A 17,321-nucleotide genomic window follows, 5' to 3' on the forward strand; every position below is an offset into this window, starting at 1 on the left:
GGTGTCTCCAGAAAATAAATAAGTTAGTAGTATCTGTGCCCGCCAGTAATGAAAGAAAAACCATCACCATCAAGTCTAAATGTTTAATACTGTTCCCAGTACTTTCCCTCCCGAGTCCGGGAATATGAATGGTGCTCCGTGTGTGTCCCGGTCGGATTCAGGGAATGGAAGCGCCTGCTGCGGATCCAGGAATAGTAACTTTCCTCTGACATGCACTCACTCATAATCAGTTTAGCCTCATTAAGCTCATTATGTCGGCCCACCTGCCTGTATGGCTCTCTGTTGCTCACTGCACACTTACAGTTTGTCCACAGAGGTAACTAAAAGTCAGCCGGAGCAGCAGAAGCACTGAGCTTCTAAAACTTGAATCATCTGATGAATATAAGATTAATCAAATAAAAACAGAGAAGTCTATTTGCATGTTTCCTCATTTCCACGTTTATCTGAAACGCTGAATGAACTCTGCTTAGCCAAATACGAGCCTGCCCACACGGTGAGATTATGTAATCCACGCTGGTGGAATGGGTCTAGTTTATTGGTCTCTGTTCACAAAGGCTTTGCAGATATTTAAAACGATTTTTTTTTTCAGATCAATACCTGAAAGAAGGATCCAGAGTGAAGCAGACGTGCATGAAATGTTTGTGATTGCGACTCAAAGCATTTACAGCACAAATAATAACACGCCTTTGTGTGTCGGACGAATCGTTCTCTGGTGCTGTTGTGCGTAGTGAGCCTTCGTTTTGCACCTGAAGCATAATCAGGCAGAGCTCTGCATGGGTGGGCTGCTGCAGCCTCTACAGTGTGAGGCAGACTTTCTGTGGGCTGAGTGCTGCTTTCTCCACTTCATAGTCACACAGCCAACATGTGACAGCCTGAAACGTGCACTGTAAACAACAACAGCTTTGACCTGCTGAGACGTGTGAAATATATTATCATAAAAAGCTTCTTGGCCTTTACGTCATGTAGACCGCGCTTAATTGAAATTAGTTATGGCGTCACATGACGAATGCACGGCTGGTCTTCAGGTCTTCCCCTCGGTCTCAGTTCCAGTAAATTTGCAGTAGATAACGAGGAACTCATGTCACCTTCTTCTCCTTCAGAGGCAGTTAGAGGCCCACCAGGACGAGGGCATGGTGGTGTCACACATGGTGGTGGCCGGGGTGGGCATATGGATCGCCTTCAGCTCTGGTTCCACGCTGCGCCTCTTCCACACCGAAACCCTAGAGCACCTGCAGGACATCAACATCGCGACACCTGTCCACAGTATACTTCCAGGTAAGACATAATCTTCACTTTGAAACTGGCAAAGCATTTCAAAGGTTTAAAATTCAACTTGTTTCATGCATATTTCTAGATATCTTGCATAATTTTGCATAACTTGGGGCTCGTATTCCCCCGACTTGAGCACAGATCAGCTTTAAACTGATTTTTAAATAATAATTTAAGTCTTACATAAAGTTAATAACTTTAACTTTTCAAGTCTCTTTGGGGTTTTATTGGTGACCACCATTAAAATCTATCTGGGACCTTCCTCTTCCATCTGTCACTATCCAATGAAAACTTGAACAGCACATGTTGCATGCAGGCGGTTCTAATGTCCAGCAGCTAATGTGCGACACTAACCTTCCTGCTTAAACTGCTGCTCTGCTTCTTTTCTGTGCTTTCTTCTACGCAGTGACCAGTGAATGTTAGATTTTGTACTATATTCAGAGACTTTAAGAAGCCCCGCCTTGCCGCGTGGTTTGATTGTGATTCTCAGGCTCGCCACCTTTACCTCTGTGAGAACCGCTCCCCGTCTGTTCAGCATCACTCGGTAATGTGAGTTTGCCTCACAGAGACTGCAGCGCTCTCAAACTGCCTGACAAAATCTCTGTTGATTTCTAATCTTGTGACCATCCCATCAGATATATTTGCTCCAACCCAGCCCAGCAGCCGCGGCCTGTGATACACGCCCCGTCACCTCACATCACCACGCTCGGTGTCTTCCACTTATTAGCAAACATCGCTGCAGGCAGCTTCTGTTTGTCACACTCTTTTCCTTTTTCCAAAAGCTCCTTAGTCTAAACAAGGAAACAGAAACCTCTCATTTTGTCTCTGCTCATGGTGCCACATAAAAACACTTTGGACTTTGTCAAGTTGATTTTAAGGCAGCTTTGTGTGTTAAAAGGAAATCCAGGCCATATCTAAACCCTTTAAAAACAAATAAAGGATCATCCTTTTAATAACTCACATGATCGTGACATCACATTTAAATACAGCACATGGTGTATCTGTGGCTGAGCTACTGCTCGAGCCGGTCGGTGATGCCAAACTGAAGAGTTTGAGTTGTGGGGCGAGTCAAAGAAAACTTACAGCTAAATCCTGAGTAATCAGAATACTTTGAACTTTAACATGACCATGGCAAATACAATCACAGCCAGCTGCTTTGACAGAAACATGATGGAGTGAGTAAATCTTTGCACTTTAGATTAAATGCAACTATGAGGGAGTGTCATGAATAGTGGGCACAGTTATTGTGTGGTTCCTCCACAGCACTGCAGACTGAACCACTCCTTCACATGCTGTGAATCTGCAGCTTTATTCATGGAACTCAATGTGATTACCATTAAACATAAAAAAATGAAACCCTAGGTAGGTCCACAATATCTTAAGGCCATAAAAATAACAAAAGAAAGCTTTATACACACACAGGTGAATGCAAACACATGCAGCGTGTTCCAGAGAACAGAAAGCGCCCTCGGCACGCTGAGATCTAATCCTGGGTGCAGTTCAAAGACCTGCAGCTGATGACCTGAGAGGTCTTAATGGCTCTAAATGAGCCATGCTTCATGCACAGTTTGTCCAGAGTTGAAAGCAGAGTTTTTATAGCAGAGCAAATATTTGTTCAGGCACTTTTATCAAAGAAAACAGGAGTTACAGTTATTGTGCGTGTGTCACAGAAACGAATGAGTTTGCATCACTCCCAACACACCTTTGAGTGAGTCTACAGTACGTGTCCTTTAGCAAGGAAGCTTTGTGGCTGTGACGAAGGCTGTCCTTACCGTCGGTGACGTTCTGCTGCAGATGTGTTTGAGGCAGACGTTGCTGCTGATGATGTCGAGGTCAGATCAAATCATCTCTGTGTGCCGCAGTCATCAGAGTGACCTGCTGCTTCGGCTCTTGTAATCTGCTGCGTTATATCAGCGTGACCCAAAAACACACAGCCTCAAAGGATGATGGGAGCTGTTGTTGTGGGCTGTGAAGTCGGGATTTATACGGTCCAATCAGAACAGTTTTCAGCCACTTTTTCCCTCCTTTGTCCTGAGTAACACCGACAGCCGTGGGCTGAAAGTTTTTTAGAGATGTTGACAGTCAGGCTTCCTTTTAGACCTGCATGTTCCACCTTTTGTGTTGTTTTTGTGAATCCACCTGTCTGCGTTTACTCCTCAGCTTCAGCGTTGGTGGTGTTACTGAGCCCGTGTGCGTTTAGTCCTGGGACCCGATTTTTCCATCATGGCTAAAATGTTGTGATATTTCTCTGAACGGCATCCAACCTTGGAGTTTGCATGTTCTCCCCGGGTCCTCCGGCTTCCTCCCAAAGTCCAAAGACGTGCAGTTAGTGGGGTTAGGCTAATTGAAACACTAAATTGCCCACAGGTGTGAATGCAGGAGTGAAGGTGAGTTCGACTGGTTGTCTCCGGTCTGTGTGTTAGCCCTGCAACAGACTGGCGACCTGTCCAGGTGTACCCCGCCTCTCACTCTAAGACAGCTGGGATAGACTCCAGCGACCCTGAAAAGGATGGATGGCATCCAACCTTTCGGCATCAGGCTCTTCTTCCAGTCACGGCGTGTTTTGTGATTAGCAGGTTATCATGCTATGTTGTAGCCAAAGTGAGCACCTGAACACACACAGCAGGAGGCAGGTACACATACAAGGATGAACTTTATTTCTGAAATGCCCAAAAGAAAAACAAACTCGTTGAACAAACTGCAGAAATGCAAGAAAAAAGAACATCTGAGGTTGGCACGAAACCTTCACGAAGACAAATCGTGCGCACAGACACAGAGAAAAATACACAAATGACACAACAAGCCAATCAAAGGAGTAAAAACTGAGATGGAGAAAGTTGGTGAGTGACTGCTGTGAATGTTCTCCTGAAACATACAGCTGTGACACCGTCCACAGTTACTCACTGTGCTGCGCTGCTTAACTGCATTTCTGCTCCATCATACTTCAGACAGAAATCAAAGCAGCGCACTGAAAACACTGAACTTACAAACCAAAGTGTACTCAAGGAAATCCCTAATCACAAGTAAAATTGTCAGATTGTGCACGCGGTCCTGAGTGAGAGCCCCCCCCTCACATTCAGTGTTAGGAGACAGAGTGCTCATTATCTAACAGATGTAAATAATAAAAGCAGCCTGCTTCTGGACCTCAGTATCCATATTAGCTAATGGAAGCCATGAAACCACAGAGGAAGCTGGTTCTGGGACAGACGGCAGCACATAAACGCTTTCATCCTCTGGGCCTCGCCATTAAGAGCCGACTTCCTCTGATAACAACCCCGAGTCTCTGGACTGTCAGCGAGCATTCAAATCGAGCTCTGCCGGCTTGTGTGGTCGCGATGTCCTTTTAATAAAGCAGTCACACGGAGGAGTGCACCTGTACTCCACTCTGTGTTTCGTGGCAGCATTTATCCCTGCAGGCTGCTGCTGGAGGACAGAGTGAAACCAAGAAATGTGCCGTTTCTGCACAAACTCTATTTGGAACTGTCAGCACGACGGTTTGGACAGAAGGAACTGCCCGCCGTCGATATTTTTAGACCGAGCGCTCATTCAGCTGCAATTCTGTCCATCCTGTAATGTTTATTTACCGAGTCGTCATAATGATATCAGCTTATCAGAAAGCAGGAAGTTCATTTTACTGTGAAAGGTCCTAATGCAATTTGGGCTTTTCTGCAGCACAGAACGCAGGAGTGGAGATGGAATCGGGGCGTTGTCTCCGGGTTGGCTGTCTCAATCAAAGGAGCAGTGTTGAAAGTAGGACTTGCTCTAGGTGGGGTTATTCTCCTCATGTTCAAGCATGTTGGAGCAATTCTGCTGAGTCCCATCTTTGAACGGGAGCTCCTTATCCAAGCAGTAAACGCACGTCTGGCTAATGCGCTGTAATTGCATCATCATTTTCCCTGTAACGTATACTGTAGCTCGTGTTTCTTAAAGAGATTTAAGGTAAGTAGTGGTAGTTTCCACACTGGGAAGCCTGCTCCTCTCTGTTTAGATTCAGAGTCGAGTTTTATTCTGGATATTTTCATTTCAATGAGACAGATGAGAGGAGACGCTGCTGTACATAAAGTTTCTCTATAAAAACATCTGAATATTGGACAAAGCCAGGTTCAGAATCCAGAATTTTCCTGTCAGCAGCCGTAAAATTTCAATTTTTTCTGTTATTTTCATAAACAAAGCGTTCAATGAACTCTGATATATGTAAATGTTCCCTGTAGGATATCACAAGGAAAATTCCCCAGCTAATCACTCACATGGAGGCAGTTATTTGTTATATTGCACGTTTTCTGAATTCTGTTTTTTCATTTAGAAATAAAGTTTTTTTTCTTTTTTCATTACAGAAGTCAAATCCTCAAAATCTACCCTGCATGAACAAAAACATGTTTTTGCCTGTCATGTCTCCCTGATCTGCTCGGGATTTATTTGATTAAACATGTGAGCGGGCAGCTCGGTGCAGAGCTGCACCTCTTAAGTAAACTGGAATGTGAGAAGTGAAAAAGTGAAGGAAATATGGAAAAACCCAGTGAGAAGAGTGAATAGAGTTAACGCTTTGTGAAAATGAGAGTAATATTTTTAGTAAACGTATCAAATGGTGGTACTCCATCATGGGAGCAGGCTGCCTGTGATGATGTCTCAGAGGATGGTGGCGACTGGCTGGCTGCTGAGCTGAGGGACCAGCCTGCCTTTGTCTGCCGCTCTGTGACCTAAATAGGCAGCCATGTGTGGCCTAATGGCAGGGGGGGGGGGGTAAATAACACCTTCAGTTCTTGTTTCCAGTGTTTTTTTTTTTTGTTGTTGTTTTTTGTTTTGCACAAACTGGTGAATAAAGACGCACATTTCAGATCTGAAAGGACCGAGTGGACAGGAGAAAACTGTGCAGCTGAACATGAAACAGCTCCTGTTATAACTTGTCTTAATCTGTTCTTCTCTTTGGCAGGATGCTAGACTAACACTGAAATTAAGGGATTATTTGTGTTGATAAGCTGTAAATGATAACATGTGTGTGTCCCACATTACCTTCTAGCTAATGGTTTGTGGCCATTTTTAAGCCTTTCTATCATCACGTCCTTTGAATGTCTCTGCCAATAGAGAGAAACTGTAATTATGACTTCTCATTTAGATTCACCACAGGTCTAAAATTAATGTCTCCAGAGCTTTGGCTAACGATCACAAACCTACAGACTGATGACTGCAGGTATGAATCTGAAAGACCAAACCTGCCTTCAGTATTTCAGGGTGCGCGATAGAAGTTGAGGCTGCTGTTACTCACAATGTGCTGATCTGAGTTATTTCCAGGCTGAAAGGCTGATGCAGGGTGTTTTTGCAATGTTTGGGATTTACTCCGGCGTCCTGCTGCTGGTTGTCAAGACTAAGTGGCGATCAAAGAAGTGCTCTGGTGAAGGATGAAGGCCAAAGCCTGGTCGTGTTGCCGTTCACTCCGGGTTTATTTTAGTTCACCCTCTGGGTGGGGAACTCCAAATATTATGAAAGAAGGAAGTTGAGCAAGACCCCCAACCGGCAGTCTGCGTGCTTCTGCTAACTCTGGTCTCTCATTAGAAGCACATGTGGTAAGACGCAGGCCCAGTACCTGCCCGCATATCTGGCAGGATTCCGGGAAGTATGGCAGCGTGGAGCGTGCGCCTCATGCGAGGGGTCAGCTCTAGTGGGGGGGTCAGGCAGATAGACTGGCAGTAATTTTGGCTAAAGCCCGAGAGGATTACTTTGAGGGAGGAAATTCAAGTCAAGCTGTTGCAGCAGTAATGACTCACGACAGTCTCGCCGCCCACATAGCCGGACTGGAAGAGTGTTTTTACAAAAACCCCAGATCCTTATTACAGTCATAAAAAATATGATAAATATGTCTGACTGCATTCACGGCTGATTCCCAACAAGTGGAGATGTTCTGAGATGAGTTCCAGGTTCCACGTAATAAGTCACTTAACAAAGGCGGTGAGCACGGCTGAATTTATTGCTGCTGAAAGGTGCCGTTAACCGAACAATCCCAGCTTTTAGCCTGCAAAGTGGCCTCACAGCGAAGTCTGCGACCGCAGGGAAAGGTCGGGTCAGATTGTTCTATTGTAACCGCCCTAAGTTTTCTGAATAGAGGCACAGCTCCTTCTCTAATTACTGCATTACGCCTCACTCATTCTGTTACGTAACACTTTTGTGTTTGTTTGTTTGACTCAAAGCCGACTATAATAGTTCACTTACTCTGTTCAAATACTTGAAAAGAGCTGCTTTTATTTAGGCTCCTCTCTACGTTGCCCTGGAGACAAGTGAGCGTTGAACATGATGGCTGCAGAGATTTTGCCTCGTACCTCCCTCCCTGCTTTGCACCGCACTGTGGTTTGTTGTTATACAGCCTGGTAAAGTGACCCTGTGACTGTGCACTCGGTGTGGGAGGATGCGTTTGCTAAGCTGCGTCTCATTATAAACACCTATCAGTGGTTTTACTCCAGAAAGCATTCATTCATTTAGGTGTGACTAAACTGATGCTTCTGCCTTTTCTGTAGGGAACCAGAGAGTGTCGGTGAGCAGCCTGCTGGTTTGTCATGGTCTGCTGCTGGTAGGGACCAACTTGGGAGTGACTGTAGCGCTCTCTGTCCCCAGGCTGCAGGGCATCCCTAAAGTAACAGGTAACACTCTAACATCACTGCATGGTGGGTGTATGTGGGCAGCTGTTTGTACCTGTAGTACGCACTGACTACAAAAGTTACATTATGCAGCTTTTGTGCCCATTTCTGCTGTGAGACATTAAAGGTGCAGTAGACCAACACTATAGTCCCAAAATGATTCACTCAACCATTCAAGTTACTGAATCCAGGTGTTCCAGTCAATTCAATGGCCACAGGTGTATAATCCAGTCATGAACTTTCCTCACCACTAAATGTTCCACAGTCAGCTGTTAGTGGGATTATAACAGAGTGGAAGAGATTGGGAACGCTGCAGACCTCCAAAGTTCATGTGGCCTTCAGATTAGCTCAGGAACAGTGTTTCCATGGTGACCAAGACTTACATCACCAAGCGCAGTGAAAGCATCGGATGCAGTGGAGTAAAGCACTGGATTCCAGAGCAGAGGAGACGTTTTTCTCTGGAGTGACGAATCACGCTTCTCCATCTGACAATCCAATGGACGAGTCTGTGTTTGAGGGTTGCCAGGGCAACGGTACTCGTCTGACTGCACTGTGCCAAGTGTAAAGTTTGGTGGGGGGGGGGGGTTGTTTTTCTAGGAGTGGGGCTCTGCCCCTTCGATCCAGTGAAAGGAACCCTTAATGCTTCAGCATACAAAGACACTTTGGACAACTGCATCCTCCCAACTTTGTGGGAACAGTTTGGGGATGGCCCCTTCCTTTTCTGACACGACTGCACACCAGTGCACAAAACGAGGTCCATAAAGACATGGACGATGGAGTTTGGTGTGGATGAACTTGACTGGCCTGCACAGGGTCCTGATAGAATGACTTTGGGATGAATTAGAAATGTTTAAAAATCCCATAAACACTCCCTGACCTTGTGGAAAGCCTTCCTAGAAGAGTTGAAGCTGTTACAGCTACAAAGGTTGGTTTGACATCATATTTAGAACGGGGTGTCACTCAGGTTCATAGTGTACTGTGGAGTGTACCTGCATCTATGATAAACAACATGTCTAGGTTCAAGTCTGAGATTAACTTTGAATGTCTGTGCCCGTTCTTAGGTCGGGGCATGGTGTCCTTACATGCTCACAGCGGACCGGTGAAGTTCCTCACCGCCGCTGCTGCAGTGTGTAACCAGCCGTCAGGCCCACTGCAGCCTGCAGAGTCAAAGGATGTGGAGAGCACCCAGCCTCCATCAGACTCAGCCCCGACCCCCTCGCAGGGACGAGGGGTGTGGCTGGGAGAGGCGGGCTGCACTGCCATGGCTCTCCAGGACTCCCTGTCCTCCTCGTCCTGTGGCTCGCTGGCTCCATCCCAGGGTTCGTTGGAGCACGGGCCTGAGGACGGGGCCCTTTATGATGTGCTCCACGACCCGGCCCATCACCAGAGAGGCCGCCGCTCAAGTAAGGTGGATGTCTGCTCTCTCTTGGTGGTCTCTGGAGGTCTGGGACACCGCAGGGTCAACAAGAAGACCAAGCAGTCTCGCCATGAGGACACCACCTCTACCATCATGATCTGGCAGATCCCCTTACTCAACATGTGACTCAAGCACCAAGGTGGGAGGTTAGCATTAGTGATCAGCAGGTAATGTCTACATGAACTATAGAATTCCTTACATGTACCTTTTTGTTTTCCTCAGGTGAATCCAGAAGTGCTGCACACAACAAGGTCTACTGTTAACACTTGACAGAATATTTGGGATCAATCAAAGCAACTAAGTGTCTTATTTAAACCGGAACGGGACAAAGATCCGAAAAACCAGGAGGAAATGACAGCTACCGACGGTCGAAGGTCGTACTGAGGACGGACCTGTTCCAGAAACCGTCTCTGGACGTTGCTCTGTAACCTAGCTAACACATTTCAGTGCTCTCCAGTGTTTCAGGTCCAACATCTGGATCTGCAGTATTTAAATCAGTGTTGAAAAGAAATTAGGAGATAACGAGCGGCGGTCCAGACTGCTTGAAGATGCGCGAGGTATCTGCTGTCACGTGAACGTTTGTTGTAAGATTAGAGCTGGGCTTTGGACAGTGGTTAGATCAGAGTTGGACTTTCTAAGTGAGACGGCTCAGGATTGTGTGTGTGTGTGTGTGTGTGTGTGTCCTTATGGAAACGATTTCCTCTTGTACCAGCTCTCTGATGCTCAGACTATTATGTTAACAGAGAAAAGGGATTTTTAAAAAGGTAAACTTCAGATGAATAAATGAGTTTGTGAAGGCCTGATGAGGATCCCTGCTGGCCAGGTTTCTGTTCTTAAAGGGAGGAAAGACTTGCTGCCAACACCACAGATTCTCTTCTTTTTTTTACCCTAATTCACTTTTTTTTTCTGGCATAACAATGTTTTAAGAAAATATATATAAAAGATTTATACTTTTCTCGTGCCTTTTATGTACTTATGTATATTAACAAATCTATAAACATTGTTTTATTGAGCAAACTTTTTTCCTTTGTTTGAAGTTTAGTGGAGATTTGTCACTTGTTCAGGTTTACAGATGAGCACACTAACACACAGGCGGTCACATGGTGGTGAAGACATACAGTGTGCAAGACGACTCGGAGACGATCAGAGGGCCAAAGGGTGTCGGCGTGCCTCTGTGCTCGACTCTAACCTTGCACTGCGCTGTGATTGTGTGCAGCCATCAGTACATGCCGGGACTAGCAATGTGCCTGAGGGATGGCAGGAACTGAGCCTGATACAGCTCTTCCGGGATTTCTCCTACTGCGGAGCAGAGAGGGTCAAGGCACTTTCTCTCATAACACCCACGTCCACCATTGCACAACCAGGTTTCACTATGAGTTCTAACAAAAATAGACACTTTGGACATGTTCCCACAATCCTCAGCACCCCGGCCTGATTGCAAATACTGATCTGAGTTTTCTGGGTAGTGTCTTATATGCTGCACCTACAGAATGTTGCATTAACTAGAAGTCAAACACAGATTATCTCATTGTAAGTAACCCAGTTATCAGGCTGTCTGACAGCTCTGCAACGGGAAGTCTTTTTTTTCCGTCTGACCCTGAGGTTTCCATGGAGACGCTCATTTTATGTGCTTGTATCAGTCCTCGGCGAGGCTTTTGTTCTGAAAATATCTGGCATTAAAACTCCCAGCTGAATGCCCTCTAATCTCACAGGGTTGATATTTGTTTGATGCCCTCGCCGTGGCTCCCCTCTATTTTTATATCTGAAGGTCAGCTGTTAAGACATGCAGCCTCCATGGAGGAGAGGTCACAGACCCACGCTGCTGCTGCTCTGTGAGGCTGTCCTCTTTTAAACACAAAAACATGAAATATTATACGGTTTGACTAAAAAGTCCTTTATATATGAGCAAAGATGGAAGATATTCAAAGAATACTGTAAAAGTGCAGTGCTTTAGCGACCAATATAAAAGCCCATTCAGGAAGAAGTAAATGCTTCTTTCTCCATGTTAAAAGCTTTTAACTGAAATATCTTCAAACAGATCGAGTTATCTCTGAGTCTTTTCCTTGCAGTATGAAGCACCTTGAGATCACTTGTAAACTGTGTTACATAAATGTAATGGGACTGAACTGATCTGATAGAGCTCTGTCATTTTGTATAAATGAGCTCCGATGCTCAGAGAGCATGGCTGATTCACCTGCCTGTATATATTCTGCCACATTCACAGTGCAGGGTTTGAGTGGGAACATTCTGAGAAGTCAGGAATTAATCAAGCTGAACATTCAATCACTAAAATTCATTTTTCTGTTCAGGATTGCAAATGAGTAACTGTTATTTGGCCTCCTAGTCAAAAAATAATGTCATTATTTTTTTCTGCAATCAATATAAAGCTATAATTATATTTTAGCATTAAAAAGTATCATTTTGATTAGAGAGCTTGTGCAAACAGAAACATGAAACATGACTTTGGTAATTACCAGTGCTGTTAATTTGGGGCAGATGTGGCATAAACACGGGCCCACGGTGTAATAAATCTGTTATGTACTGTACTGTATCTCATGCAGTGAAAGCCTCTGGGATTTGTTTTCACATTTTTTCACATTTTTTGATGTTAGTGGTCATTCCATTGACAGGGTGGTGAATGCTTTGAATATATTTTCAGTGTTTTAGTTTTAAAGAGCTCAGCTGTGAGCTGCATCTCTGACTGTGGAATGATGCCATGCTTTGGCTACCCGGGATGAGCCCAGCCATCCGGGACCTTTCTACGGGCTTTTTCCTCCATACGTCTTAGTGTGGTGACGTCACGGCTGACCCTCTGCAGGTTGTACCCACTGTCACAAAGTTTTCACAGATCTCATTATTTCTGTATTATCACATATGAATTGTACTGAAGCGGTCTTTTTAGTAGTGTTTTTTTTTGGGGGGGGGGGGGGGGGGGGGTTAATCCTTATATGAGCTTACAGATGTTACATGCACATGGACTTATATCTGACCCCCCGCGGTCCCCCCTCACACGGATCATGTACAGGAATGCTGCGTCCAGCGCGCGCACAGCAGATGGAGGCACGCGCCGTTGAGTGTGGGGTTAACGCCGACCGATGAGGGCGTGGTCTGGGTCAATAATAACCGCCTCGCTCCTGCCAGCTGTTCCACAAATAAATAAAGACAACAAAAATCAACATCCGGAGTGCTCGTAGAGGTGGGAGCCTATCACTGCGGTCTTCTGCTCCAGCTTGGACGCGCGCATCGGCTCTCCGCACTTTCCACCGGAGGAAATTACACGTCCACGGCTGATCTGAAGGAGGTGTGACTTGAGATGACTGTTTGATCGTCCCCCTGCCTCGCCTCCGCCGCGGAGCTCCGGCACATTTTACAGGATGAGCGGATGAAACGGCAGCCCGGAGTGTCCGGAGGTAGAGATAAAGGTGACCGTGAATCGGAATCGACCGTGAGGTGAACTCGTCCCGGGGAGCTCAGCCTCGCCGCTTCATCGGGACTGTCTTACGTAACTGAGCTTTGTGCAGGGACGAGCAGGGAAAGCGCTGGTGTCGAGCTGTTGATCACAGCCAGAAAACGAAGGTAGGTCGCAGTTTACCGAGAACGCGCAAAAATCCATGTTTTGGTTTCACATTTTATTGCAATTACATGAAAACGCTTTAAATCCGACTCAGTTCTAATGAATGAGCAGCTGTGGCTCGTTCGAGCGACGTTATCCTTGAAGGAAACAGACAGGAGTTTTGGACACAATTCCAAAAATACCCGTTTTCCTTCCTATTAAACATTATTCCATCGGAGTGCCACCATATGCGCATGCGTTCTGCATGTGTACAGATTACCACATAGAGAGGACAGGGTGATTATTGCAGTGGGTCAGGCAGTTTGCAGAAGCTGCATGTCGGGATTACTTGTGTTTCTTTGTTGAGCTGCAGATGTTGCTCAAAGGCTGTGCGTGATGGCAAATCATTACTGGCAGCAAAAAGTCTTTTTCCTTCAAATGTTTTCAAGATATTAGAGAAAGGGCGCCCCTTAGAGAGCGAGAAAGTCTTTGCAGCTTCCAGACTCAGGCGGGTTCTTTTTGTTCTAGTCCACTGGATGTTGGTTAAATTCCCTCTTTGTTTTCTCCAACTGTAGGTGAAGAGAGAGGAATCCCCTCACAGCTTTGTCCGTCCGCTCAGCATGATCAGTGAGGACGCCGTCTCCCATCGCCAGTGAGTACATTGAGATGACTGAGGGCCACAGGCAGGGAGGAGGGGCTGTCACTGTGGAGGCTGATGCCATCCTCCACACGGCGAACTCGGACTTTATCACGCTTACTGACAAAAACAGGAATTTATGTCCAGGGTTCGTCCAGGGATTCCTGCAAGATGAGCCCGGCTTCAGCCCTCCTCCAGGGTTTGAAAAGGAATACCTGCTGGATGGAAGCCTGATGGAGAAAAACCACACTGATAACCACAAAGGTGGCAGCTCGTACATCTCGAGTGCTGATCGGTTTTACCTTTCAGGTGACAAGGAAATTCCAGAAGCCCCACCTCACACTGGCTCCAACCACATTGCTGGCATGCGGCAAAACTGTGCAGGTGGCGAAATCTCCAACGGCGCCCGAGCTAAAGTGTCCTACAGTGCAGATTCCTCCATACACCTGCCCAGCCAGGCCCAACAGGAAGCCGATCAGCCGGCTCTAAAATCAATCCTGGCACACAGGGACGGCAGCCAGGAAGCTGGAAACACACAACCCCAAAGTGAGCCTGACTTAGTCATAGAGGTAGGTGGGCAGACGATCAACGCTCACAGGTCTGTCCTAGCTGAGAAGAGTGACTACTTCAAAGCACGGCTGTCACGCAACATCCTGAAAGTGAAGGGTATCAGTTATAAGACTTTGTCCACGTTGATAGACTATGTTTACACTTCAAACATCAGTGTTAGCAAAGACAATGTAGTCGATGTCATCACGGGGGCTAAAATCCTGCAGATCCCCTGTGCCGTCCAGGCAGCTATGGACTCCATGTCTGAACAAATCACGGCGGAGAACTGCTACGAGATCCTCACCATCGCCAAGAAGCAGCGGCTGAGTGAACTGAAGGAGACCGCCTATGGATTCATGAGCGACAACTTCCTCCAGGTCCTCAAAGACCCCGCCGCGTACGGGCGTTTGACGGGATCCGAGAGGGATCTGATTCTGAAGAAGAGAATGGAGGGGAGGAAGACTCTGATGGTTGCAGAGATAAACGATGTGTTCGACCGAGTTGGAAGCCGGCCGCCGAGTCGCTGTGGCAGCCGGCCACAGAGCCCCTTGTCGGTGGGGTCTTTGGAGGAGAACCATATGATTTACCACTTTAACGAGACAGCAAATGACTGGAGACCTTTGACTGCCATGCCCGAGGACGTAAATACTAAAGGCTGTGGGATCTGCACCATGTATAACTACCTGTTTGTGGCCGGGGGAATAAAGGGCTACGGGGACAAAGGCAAGGTTTCAGACAAGGTCTTCTGTTACAACCCTATAACCAACCGCTGGGCTGAGGTCAGACCTCTGAACCAGGCCCGTGCCCAGCTAAAGCTCCTATCTATGGATGGCTATCTGTATGCCATTGGAGGGGAATGTTTGTTTACGGTGGAAAAATACGACCCTCGAATGGACCGCTGGACGACAGTAGCCCCCTTGCCCAAGGGAGCCTTTGCAGTGGCCCACGAGGCGACCACCTGCAGTGGAGAAATTTACGTATCAGGCGGCTCTCTTTTCTACCGCCTCCTCAAGTACGACCCTAAGAGAGACGAGTGGCAGGAGTGCCCCTACAACAACAGCAGGAAGAAGTCCACCGACATGGTGGCGCTGAAAAGCTTCATCTACCGCTTTGACGTCAGCCGCGAGCAGGGGATCAACGTCTTCAAGTACAACACCATCGTGAAAATGTGGCACGACTGCATGTCGCAGAGGCTCGGGAGTCACTTACCCTTCAGGTGTGCCGTCATCGGGAACTGCATCTACTGCGTGAACAAAAGCCAGACTCTCCAGTTTGTAGTGGAGGAGGAGAACGCCTACTTTGTTGAGGAGACGCTGAGGGCACCTCTGGAGGCGAAAGGCGTTCTTTTTCCGTTTGTTCTCACTTTGCCCGAAAAGCCTGAAAGAGTTGCGTAGCGTGTGTGTGTGTGTGTGTGTGTGTGTGTAAGAGAGAGAGAGAATAACACAATAAATGTGTCATAGTAAGCCTGCAATAAGCAGAAGACCTTATGTACACTCTTCAATGTCAGCTTCCTATCTCAGTGTCTCATTGCCTGCTTGCAATCGAATGTGTGTATTTGCATGGCGCTGTAATGCATCTGCAGGGTCGAGCCTTAAAAACAAACCTTTTTTGTAATGTTGAACGAATGCAACGATATTAGTTTGTGACTGCAGATAACGACACGATGAAAGTGATTAATTTGTGCGCTAATATTTTGCTTGGTGACTTTTTTGTAGTTTTAGATATTACTGTATTAACTAGCTGACCTGTGACTGGTAACATAAGCGAGTGTTTTATTGATGGAAGATGGAAGCTGTTCTAGTGCGCTTTATGAACGACACATACAGGTTCTATGCAACGAGTGCTTCTGCTGTAATGCTGTTTGTAGTTATTGTGAGTGGAATCTGGAAGAAGTGCAGTTCTCTTCAAACACGAAGTCTTCGAAACCACCCCAATAAGGTCCCCACCACACTAAAGCTAAAGCTTTATATTTATAAATCAGAAATCGAAGCCATTATGATCAAATATATATAAATTACATGTATTTTTAGATTCAAAACTATTTTGTATATGGTGCATACTCTACATTTAGCCAAAGATAACTCCCCCGTCAGGCTCTATTGAAACCAACACACTAACTTTTCTTTGTTTTGTTTTGTTTTTGTTTTTTTTTTTAAAAAGGATTTCACTACACTTTTGTCACTACAGGAAAAACCTAAAGCAATACCATTTCTGCACAGGACACAGGCCTGTGGTTTGCTGCTCACAGGCAGGTTCAGGAAAGTTTAAGGATGCAGGTTACTCCCCGTGCACAAAGACCCTCTGCTACAGGTTTGTATTCACATGCCAGCTGATTACTTTAATTCATGCTTAGCTTTCAGGTCAAAGGTCAGATCTGACACTACATTACCTTCAATCAGTCTAGTAAAAAAGAGATCCTGATGATTCTGCACCAACGCTAATAAGCCATGTTGTTCTTGCATCTGTGCACGTGAATACACACGCTACTCTTCTTTTGGACATTTACAGCATTCGTGGTTGCTTCAGTAACACGGTGGGCGTTTTGTACGGAAGCTAGTGCTGATATATTCCTAAAATCAAACTGCTTTTGATAATGTTTGTAGAAGTGTCTCTGAGCAATCAGTGCGACTCAGACAAAAATGGATGTGGTCTTGATATTTGGCCGGCTGGAATCTGTAGATTTTGTGAATTTATGGGGGGGTTTGGTAGTTTTGGATCTGCTGCTGTGATGGTCGGTGAATTAATGCAACGCAAGGCAACGGCTTCCTGTTCATGGCATTTGGAGAGGGCTAAGAAACGAGCTGTGGGATAATGTATATCAGAACTAAGTGCTTCAAATAAAATATTTTATGTCTGAAACTGATCTGGTGTTTTGAATATGTTTCTGTGGTGATGGGGAAGGGCGCCAGGCTTCTGGTTAATCTGCCATGGAGCTACACCGCCATCTTGTGAACACTGCTGGAATAGCACTATATCTATGACCTTTAGAGCAGTGGTGGGGAACAGTCCTGCAGGTTTTAGATAAAACCCTGGGTCAACACAAATTGGATTAGTTCATTGGAGAACTTGAAGACATGTTGAGGAGGTCATTTAACCATTTGAATCAGCTGTGTTGGATCAAGGACGCATCTAAAACCTGCAGGACACCGGCCCTCGCGGCCTGGAGGTCCCCACCCCGGCCTTACAGGAAACCCCGTGTTATTATTTTAGGCTCATGTAAACATCTAAATTTCCATCACCTTCAGATTTCATCATAATTCAGTTATTACT

At 46.0% G+C, this 17,321-nt stretch overlaps 2 protein-coding genes across 5 annotated transcripts in view; both read left to right on the forward strand.

Annotated features, from left to right (window-relative positions):
• The window catches only part of arhgef10 (Rho guanine nucleotide exchange factor (GEF) 10), a 43,304-nt gene extending 32,975 nt beyond the window's left edge, over positions 1–10,329 (forward strand). For all 4 annotated transcript variants that reach the window (XM_063500024.1, XM_063500027.1, XM_063500025.1 and 1 more), the window contains 4 exons: positions 1,101–1,275; positions 7,776–7,898; positions 8,957–9,451; positions 9,535–10,329. In XM_063500024.1, coding sequence (XP_063356094.1) covers positions 1,101–1,275; positions 7,776–7,898; positions 8,957–9,438 — 780 coding nt within the window. In that variant the 3' untranslated portion in view covers positions 9,439–9,451; positions 9,535–10,329. The remainder of the gene's footprint in view (positions 1–1,100; positions 1,276–7,775; positions 7,899–8,956; positions 9,452–9,534) is intronic.
• A 2,040-nt stretch (positions 10,330–12,369) lies between these two features.
• On the forward strand, positions 12,370–16,914 carry LOC134645296 (kelch repeat and BTB domain-containing protein 11). Its single transcript, XM_063498679.1, has 2 exons — positions 12,370–12,888; positions 13,441–16,914. Exon 2 carries the CDS (start codon positions 13,532–13,534, stop codon positions 15,443–15,445), a length of 1,914 nt encoding a protein of 637 aa, XP_063354749.1. The 5' UTR covers positions 12,370–12,888; positions 13,441–13,531; the 3' UTR covers positions 15,446–16,914.
• Positions 16,915–17,321: the final 407 nt, after the last annotated feature.

This window comes from Pelmatolapia mariae, linkage group LG16_19 (assembly GCF_036321145.2).
Source record: "Pelmatolapia mariae isolate MD_Pm_ZW linkage group LG16_19, Pm_UMD_F_2, whole genome shotgun sequence".
Classification (NCBI taxonomy): domain Eukaryota; kingdom Metazoa; phylum Chordata; class Actinopteri; order Cichliformes; family Cichlidae; genus Pelmatolapia; species Pelmatolapia mariae.

Coding starts and splice junctions, on each gene's coding strand:
- LOC134645296 (XM_063498679.1), top strand. CDS start 13,532: ATGACTGAGGGCCACAGGCAGGGAGGAGGGGCTGTCACTGTGGAGGCT.